At 38.5% G+C, this 9,886-nt stretch overlaps 1 protein-coding gene across 3 annotated transcripts in view; it reads right to left on the reverse strand.

Moving 5' to 3' along the window:
- Window positions 1-9,886, reverse strand: part of usp37 (ubiquitin specific peptidase 37) — a 35,907-nt gene that overhangs the window by 24,381 nt on the left and 1,640 nt on the right. For all 3 annotated transcript variants that reach the window (XM_062067542.1, XM_062067543.1, XM_062067541.1), the window contains exons 2-5: window positions 3,390-3,611; window positions 1,165-1,315; window positions 901-992; window positions 15-130 (exon numbers count right to left, since the gene is read on the reverse strand). In XM_062067542.1, coding sequence (XP_061923526.1) covers window positions 15-130; window positions 901-992; window positions 1,165-1,315; window positions 3,390-3,563 — 533 coding nt within the window. In that variant the 5' untranslated portion in view covers window positions 3,564-3,611. The remainder of the gene's footprint in view (window positions 1-14; window positions 131-900; window positions 993-1,164; window positions 1,316-3,389; window positions 3,612-9,886) is intronic.

A 9,886-nucleotide genomic window follows, 5' to 3' on the forward strand; every position in this document is an offset into this window, starting at 1 on the left:
AATATCCATCACACCTATTCTCAGAGAGTCCAGATCGAGTAGGTGTGGACGCCGCTCTGCTCGGGCTGCCCAGTGGTTTCCGTGGTGTGGAGTCTTCCCGCCCCTCTGCACTCTGCCGCCTTGTTGTTGTCTGGAAGATGTCCAAAGACTTTAGCGTAAGTATATAGTAGGAATACGCCAATCTATAAGCCACTGATCAGTATAATCCAATTTTTGTGGAAAAGTATGTAATCGCAATTGCCGATTTGACTTTCAATACCAATAATACGTAGTGGCTGGCAGCTGGGTTGACATCACGTGCAACCCAGGTACCGATACATGGCACCGTTGGATCTTACAAGAATCGGTGCCAGGTAGGACCGGCGGGATTCAGTCTGTGCCAAAAAACTACCGGATTCGATATCTATCCCTAACATCACGAAAAGGGAATCAATCCATAAATTGGTGGTGTCAACACAAAGGGTAATATCAGTATACAGTATGAGTGATACCAGTGTGATTTGACGGATGTTCTTATTTTTATACATATGTTTATTTATTTATGTTTATAAAATCAGGGATTTTATAAACGAGATTTTTAAAGACAAACAAATATTTCAAAAAGGAAGTAGATGGTAGTTTTTGCTTATGTTTTGTTATTGTGTACTATTGACTTTTTTGATCAAACAATTGTATGAAAAAAAAAAAAGTAGTTTAAATATTGTGTTGATATTTTGAAGTTGTCAATAGCACTCACGTAAATAAATTTTAAAATGTACAGTCAATACAGTACATGTGATCGGTGTTGTTATCCGCAGATATCACTCATGGATAATTGGTAACGGGATTGGAAGCATAAAACCATGATCGCAACAACCCTTGTATATGGCCATATCTAACTGTTCCTTTGCCATGACTCACCTGTCTCTCTCCAGGGGAACTGGTTTCATTTTTCACGGAGCGCCGGGTCAGCACACTGAAGTTTGCACTTCCATGGGATGATTTTAAAACCGCTTAAAAGGCAAAAAGAAGAATCTTGTCAAATCATTATAGCAGAAACATATAATGTGGATATGACAGAAGACCACAGCATTTTGTCTTGAGCTGTATTCTTGTCACCATAGCCCCATCTTTGATTAATTCCAATTGATTCCAAGTAATTTAAATGGTAAAGAGATCATTTACTTGTTTTTCCTTGCTTCAGCTTCTCCAGGTAGTCTTTCGTCCTCTGGGTCAAAGCCGAAGGCATTTTGTCCAGGGTAATACTGCCGCCTTCTTTCAGATTGAGGGTTATGCGGGTCATGTTTGTATATATAGCCTTCACGTTCTGATTCAGCTGAGGGCAAAAAAAACATTCATTGTGGTCACATTTCAAAGCATTGTAATTAATAATTGCAAGATTTCTCTTAAGCTGTCACTTTGTTTTATGGCCAAACCTGCACCTAAAAAAGCACGGCCCACAGACATTGCAAGAGGGCAGGACATTAAAGTTATTTGAATCTGTATATTTGTAAGTGGCAACCCAGCAGGCACCAGACATTGAAACAATGTTGAGAACTTGTTAAATTAGGTTCTGACGTAGAGCAACTCAAACATAACTTTGGAACAACATGCTTTTTGACGACGTTCAATCAATGTTGGGTTCTGACGTTGATTTGACCACTGAGTTTTGGTCATTTCTCAACCAACCGCGTGGATCAACGTTGTCTCAATTTACAAATACAACTATTTTGCAATGTTGTTTCGGAGTCTTAAAGGACATAAATGTATTATCAACGTTGTATCTACGTCTCATGCCTGTTGGGAAAAAGCCTCTATGAATTGTGTGTGTCCCCACTACAGAGGGGCCCTGGGACCACTCAAATAATAACACTGAATTAGTAATCATACTCTTGATTATAATCGTATTACCTGCAGTGCGTTGGTGTCTTGCCAGATTTTGTATTTTGAAGGAATCAGAATTTGTATTCCTGCTGTAGGAGCACTTGCATTCAGAGGAGGCGCTACACCATGTTTAAATACCAGTTTCACAAATTAACACAAAATGTGGATTGTTACGATCTTGATTTGATTGTCAAAGATGTTTGATAATGCAAAATGTGACATTCCTTTCCAAACAAATGCTTCTGATATTCTGTACATTACGTATTGTACAATCAGTATCATATATCATAATCATATATATATATATTTTTACTAGTATCATGATCACAGCAATACGTCACTCAATGTCAATCAAATACTGTACATTACTTAGCAATGCACAAATAAATCCAACGTTGTTTTTCACAGATTAATGCTTAATTTGTGGATCCCTCCTAATGTAAAGACAAGATTTGTCTCCAATCTTATCTAATTTGAACTCATCCATGACGACGACTTCAGTTTGGTTTGATCAGCTGTTTTACAGGCACCGTTTGGAAAAAATTAGGTATGTAAATAAACAGTTACAAAATCGTTCTGTATAAATAACTAATTTCTCAACGTATATATATGTAGCACAAAGTTTGATGTGGTTAATATATAGGGGAAAAAATGTCCTCTAAATTTTAGTGGGTGTGGCTTACAGTTTTAACCGGTGTGCTCTATAGTCCAGAAAATACGGCATGTATGTACGTATGTATGTACAGTGTTTCCCACACATTCATTTATTTGTGGCGGCCCGCCACGAAAGAATTACGTCCGCCACAAATAAAATAAAATAAATAAAATAAAAATACCTTCTTTTTTTTTTTGTCCTGTCCAGCTTCTCAGGCAAATCATATAGTAGATGTAGATGCCCATATAGGCTGTTCAGATTTACTTTACAAAAGAGAAGTGTAGGATACTTCTCTTGTTGCCTTCTTTGTATTTGACCACTACTGTTTTCTGTTTATTTGTTACTGCCTGTGGCAGGACACCTCTGCCTATGTTTCACTTTATGTTGCTGGTAAATAATATGGTTGTAGTAGTAGGCTAAAGTTAAATTATTTAGTATGCACTAATTAAAAGGGGTAGAGCATTAAGAGACATTTTAGCTTTTATATTTTATAAGATATATTTTTTGTAAGAACCACAATTAATAAATATATTTCAGTGAATAACTTATTGTTCAAATCTGTATATAAATATGTACATAAAGTGTTGTAATTATATTGTAAAATGGATGGATGGACGTTTAAAACAAAACTGTTATTATTAATTAGTAAGTATACATTTTTTGAGCCTTTTTAGAGAAAATCATATCATTGTAATAAATTATGCAAATTACTCGATGTCATGGTGACCACGCCCATAGCCACGCCCCCACCGCCACAGGTATCTTGGCAGTTTATGGGAAACACTGATGTATGTATGTATGTATGTGTATATATATATTTTTTAATGTATGTTCAGATGTTTAATGTTAATGAAAAACATTTAAAGATTACCTGGAAGGTTTTGGCTGCCCCGCCACAGTTAAATCTTATTAGGAGGTTCACTTTGTTGTCCTTTTCCAGGATCTCAAAAGTTCCTTCTTTCCACCGCGTGGTACCAGTGTACGAGCCGCGGAAGCGAATCTTCACAGTACAGCCGCTGGAGAGCTTGGGCTTGGAGGTTGCCATGGCTTAATATCCAGTCGGTGCTCTTTGGAGGTTGTGGTCAATGAAATCCTACACAGGAGACACATTGAATCAGATGTTAAAACTGCAATGCCGGCAAGAGAGGTGAACTAATCATATTTGTTTGCCTCGTACACAGGTGCATCTTAGTAAATTAGAATATTGTGCAAAAGTTCTTTAACTTCAGGCTTGTTATAAGACAGGGGTTCTTAACATTTTTCACCTCGGACCCAACTTTTCCACTACAGAGGAGCCTGTGGCCCACTTAAATATTTGTTCTTACTCTTGATTTTGATCATATTCAATAATTATATCTACCGTATTTCCTTGAATTGGCGCAGGGAATATAGTATTCGCACGTCTAGAATTACAGCCGGGTCAAACTCGTTTCTCAAAATAATTAAGGCATGCTTGGCCTTATCGCCGGTTCATTATTAACGCCGTATCAAATTCGTTTCGCAAAATATTAATTTTATTAACGCATGTCTAGAATTTTCGCCGGGTCAAACTCGTTTCGCAAAAATAATTAGCATATGCTTAGAACTTCCGCCGGGTCAAACTTGTGACGTCATGAGTGACGCTTTACCTGTCCTCCTTTTCAAAATGGAGGAAGCTGATTTCAATAGTTTGAAATCGCACAAAGGCAAAAAGATTAAGAGCTATTCAGTAGGATTTAAGGTCCAAGCTATTGAATACCGGTATGCTAAAAAGAACAGTAAGCAGCTATGTTTTATTAATATACCGTAGCTGCGTATGTCAAATATGAATCATTAAATGACTCCCGCCTTTTGGTGGTAGAGGGCGCTAGTGATCCTTCTTGCGACTGCTGGTACTCGACAGCAGAAGAAGTGGCAGCAAGAGATCGTTTTTTTCCCCCTCGCCTTGACTTTTAACAAGGAGGATTACATATCTAAAATAAAACAGTTTTCTAAACTGGACTTTCAATCGAAGCAGGAGGTAATAATTAAAGGAATATCTCCATCGAGACAGAGAGACTTTTAAAACTGAAGAAAAATAATACTTCTACAAACAAGTTTGTAATGATAGTGTTTGACCACATGGTGGTAGTAAGAGTCTACAAATGACTAAGAACCAATATATACCGTACTATGTGTCAGGTAGGACTCTTCAGAGAGGAACACACCTTTAGCGTTGGTAATATGTGATTAAAAGACAGTTCTACAAGTCATCCAACGATGTCTTATTTAAAAACAATAACATGGTACCAGGAGTGAAGAAGGACAGATATTATGTCGCAATCGTCGCAGTTTGCTGAGGTTCCAGAGACTGTTTCAAACCAAGCAACAGCTGAGTCCGATGTTTCATCTACACCTACTGACTTTGAAACAATGCCAATGCAGCACAGGAATGAAGATGTGACTGACGATCCTGAACCTGTGTACAGAAGAAACCAATAATAACATAACAAAGTCATCGATGCTTTTGGTCAGAAGGAGCTGCGCATGGACTTAATTTATAAGTAAAGGTAAGACCATGATAACGTTTTTTTTAATTAAATGTGCTTTTTATGATGGTATGCTTACATCACACAAATTTACCGCATTCCTTTTGGTAAACGCCGGCGTGAGAAGAGGTTTTAAAATAATTACTGCATGCACGGCCATCCCGCCGGTTTCCGGTAAACGCCGGAGCGACAGGAGGTTTTAAATTAATTAGCGCCCCTGCGGCTATTCAAGGAAATACGGTAACTTACTTACAGTTTAACAGGATAAACCTTCTCAAATGATATAAAACCAGGTTTTAATCACCGTGATTATTATCACGCTACCGCTCCCTCTCTTCTATCGCCCACACACTCACTGACGTCACTCACCTCACGGCCACACACATACGCTACTGTCATAACATTTTCTTTCCAATTCATTAATTAGGCAACTAATTTGAAACTGGTGTGGGTGGCTATATATATACTAGCCCACTGCAGACACATGCAGAAATCAACAAGGAATCGAAAAGTATTAAATCTGTGACAAAAATAATATCCGCTCTGTCTAAACGATACCGTTTGATCAGCTGCTCGTCATCAAAAAAAAAAAACCATTGTTCCGTTCCCTGAACGTTCGCGCACGTCTCTCTCGCCTCAGTGCCATCCCCTGCTGGCAACTCCTAACCACTTAAGACACCTTTGAAGGTCTCTTAAATATCGTGGAGAGTAGGAGTGATTCTTAGACTTAAGAACGTTGATAAAAAGCTTTTATTCTTAAGTTTGAGAGTAGGACTAAATTTCGCAAATTCTCAGGACTTAAGTGTAAAATGGCACTCTAAGAAGCTTGATAAGTACGGCCCCTGATAATTTCTCCTCACTCTCACAGTCCCCCCTTGCAAGCCTCGCCAGCCAGGGCGAGTTGGCTCCACTGCACTGGCGGGCACAACATTATCAAATCAGCTTGCAAGAGAAGTGATCTCATTTATTAAAGCAGCACTAAGTAACTTTTAAACCTTAATGAAATATTTTATTTTCATAACCATAATGGTCTTTTAAAAAAAAATTTGTCATAGAAAAATACAATCATGTGTGCTTACGGACTGCGTCCCTGCAGACTGTATTGATATATATTGATATATAATGTAGGAACCAGAAATATTAATAACAGAAAGAAACAACCCTTTTGTGCGAATGAGTGTGAATGAGTGTAAATGGGGGAGGGAGGTTTTTTGGGTTGGTGCACTAATTGTAAGTGTATCTTTTGTTTTTTATGTTGATTTAATTAAAAAAAATAAAATAATTTTTTATTTTAATTTCATTTCTTGTGCGGCCCGGTACCAATCGATCCACGGACTGGTATCGGGCCGCGGCCCGGTGGTTGGGGACCACTGATGTAGACCACAAGGAAGTGTTTTCCATTTAGAAGAAAAATAATAATAATATGACTCCTTTAATGCGCCTTATAATCCGGTGCGCTCTATGGTCCAGAAAATACGGAACTGTATATTTTACGGTAAAATTCTGGCGACTGAGTTGCCAGTTTTTTTTAAACTGTAAAAATCTAATTTTTTTTTACAAGTTATGTCCAAAAAAATTATTTTCGAATGCATTGGAAATTCTGTAATATTTTCATGAGGCGAATCCTTATACTGTCCATTCACATTCAGAAAATATTCACTGTTAAACGCGGCTCTTCGAGGGGAAGCCATAACTGCGATGTGTCTCTCAATGTACAATATGTCCATTTTATTTTATTTTACACACATACCTATTTAGTGAAGTGAAGTGAATTACATTTATATAGCGCTTTTTCTCAAGTGACTCAAAGCGCTTTACATAGTGAAACCCAATATCTAAGTTACATTTAAACCAGTGCGGGTGGCACTGGGAGCAGGTGGGTAAAGTGTCTTGCCCAAGGACACAACGGCAGTGACTAGGATGGCGGAAGCGGGGATCGAACCTGCAACCCTCAAGTTGCTGGCACGGCCGCTCTACCAACCGAGCTATACCGCCCTTATTACTTAGTTATCACTCAGCACCACTGGTCTAGGGCAGAAACAATTTACCTCATTAATTTGCACCAAACGTCATTCAGAACCGGTACAAGGAAGTTGAAGTGTCTTTAAAAAGTTTTTAGCAACACTTTTACAATTAATGCGTAACATGAAACAATTGGCAAACATTAGATTTCAACATAAACTATAACTAATACAATCACAACAAACCACTTATCAAATACAAAAAAAGCCAGATATAAACGCATACACGCACATTTGAAAAAGGAAAAAAAAAACAATATTTATAGCATTTTTTTTAATGTAACATTATGTTTTCTGCGTAACATGATTTAAAGTATGTATTATTCTTGCCATCTTACTAGCCTGGTGACCAGTACGACCGCCGCAGTAAAAGTGTAGCGAGTTTACATTATTCACCCAAGGAACTTTAGTTATTAGAGAGTTCCGGTCTGACATTTTTTTTCACGGGACACATTTCTGACACTTTTTCCACAAAACGGTGCGTCCGGAAGCGACTGTCAGAAAGCGGCTTGAAGATGATCTGTAAAACATCATCTATGCAACATTTTGACCAAAGAACCACCATTACATGTTATGTAGACCACAAGGAAGGGTTTTCCATTTAGAAAAAAATAATAACCTATGGTCATGAGCTTTGGGTCATGACTGAAAGGACAAGATCACGGGTACAAGCGGCTGAAAAGAGTTTCCTCCGCCGGGTGGAGGGGCTCTCCCTTAGAGATAGGGTGAGAAGCGCTGTCATCCGGGAGGAGCTCAAAGTAAAGCCGCTGCTCCTCCACATGGAGAGGAGCCAGATGATGTGGTTCGGGCATCTGGTCAGGATGCCACCCGAACGCCTCCCTAGGGAGGTGTTTCGGGCACGTCCGACCGGTAGGAGGCCACGGGGAAGACCCAGGACACGTTGGGAAGACTATCTCTCCCGGCTGGCCTGGGAACGCCTCGGGATCCCCCGGGAGGAGCTGGACGAAGTGGCTGGGGAGAGGGAAGTCTGGGCTTCCCTGCTTAGGCTGCTGCCCCCGCGACCCTACCTCGGATAAGCGGAAGAAGATGGATGGATAACAATAATATGACTTCTTTAATGCGCCTTATCATCCGGTGCGCTCTATGGTCCAGAAAATACGGTACTGTATATTTTACGGTAAAATTCTGGCGACCTAGTTGCCAGTTTTTTTTTTAAAACTGTAAAAATAAAAAATAAAAATTAGAAGTTATGTCCCAAAAAATTATTTTCGAATGCATTGGAAATTGTGAAATATTTTCATGAGGCGAATCCTTATACTGTACATTTATAATCAGAAATTATTCACTGTTATGTAGACCATAAGGAAGTGTTTCCATTTAAAAGAAAATAATAATAAAACTCCTTTAATGCGCCCTATAATCCGGTGCGCCTTATATATGGAAAAAGATCGAAAATAGACCATTCATCTGCAGTGCGCCTTATAACCCGGTGCGCCCTATGGTCTGGAAAATGCGGTAATTATTTTTACAGTGCATGTCAACATTTTGTTTTATCAGATACATTGGCAATTGTGTAATATTTCCATGAGGCAAATCCTTATACTGTACATTTATATTCAGAAATTATTCACTGTTACACGCGGCTCTTCGAGGGAGGCTATAACTGCGATGTGTCCCTAAAAAAACGAGTTTGACACCCCCTGATCTACATTTTATTTCATTTTAATTTACACACATACATATTTATTTGAACATCACTCAGGTCACGGGCGGAAACAATGTATCTCATTAATTCGCACCAAACGTCATTCAGAACCGGTACAAGGAAGTTGAAGTGTCTTTAAAAAGTTTTTAGCAACACTTTTACAATTTAATTAATGCGTAACGTAATACAATTGGCAAAAATAACATTTCAACGTAAACTATAACTAATACAATTGTCACAACAAACCACTTATCAAATACAAAAATAGCCAGATATAAACGCATACACGCACATTTGAAAAAGGAATAAAAACAATATTTATAGCATTTTTTTTTTATGTAACATTATGTTTTATGCGTAAAATAATGTAAAGTATGTATTATTCTTGGCATCTTATAGCCTTGTAACCAGTACGACCGCCGCAGTAAAAGTGTAGTGAGTTTACATTATTCACCCAAGGAACTTTAGTTATTAGAGAGTTCCGGTCGGACGTTTTTTTCACGGGACACATTTCCGACACTTCTCCCACTCCCGTCCTTGCACACTACACCGCTACAACCAAGATGACGGGGAGAAAACGCTGCCGAAAGTGAGCCACGTAAATAAGACCGCCCACAAAAACGGCACGTCCGGAAGCGACTGTCAGAAAGCGCCTTGAAGATGATCTGTAAAACATCATCTATGCAACATTTTGACCAAAGAACCACGATTACATGTTATGTAGACCACAAGGAAGTGTTTTCCATTTAGAAGAAAAATAATACTATGACTCCTTTAATGCGCCCTATAATCCAGTGCGCCTTATATATGGAAAAAGATCGAAAATAGACCATTCATCGGCAGTGCGCCTTATAATTCGGTGCGCCCTATGGTCCGGAAAATACGGTATTTATTTTTACAATGTATGTCAACATTTTTTTTTTTATCAAATACATTGGCAATTGTGTAATATTTTCATGAGGTGACTCCTCATACTGTACATTTATATTCAGAAATGATTCACTGTTAAACACGGCTCTTCGAGGGGAAGCCATGACTGCGATGTGTCCCTAAAAAAAACAAGTTTGACACCAGTGATCTACATTTTTTTTAAATTTTATTTTACACCCATACATATTTATTTGAACACCACTGGTCACAGCCGGAAAAAATGTAACATTAATTCGCACCAAAC

This window comes from Entelurus aequoreus, linkage group LG13, assembly GCF_033978785.1.
Source record: "Entelurus aequoreus isolate RoL-2023_Sb linkage group LG13, RoL_Eaeq_v1.1, whole genome shotgun sequence".
Classification (NCBI taxonomy): domain Eukaryota; kingdom Metazoa; phylum Chordata; class Actinopteri; order Syngnathiformes; family Syngnathidae; genus Entelurus; species Entelurus aequoreus.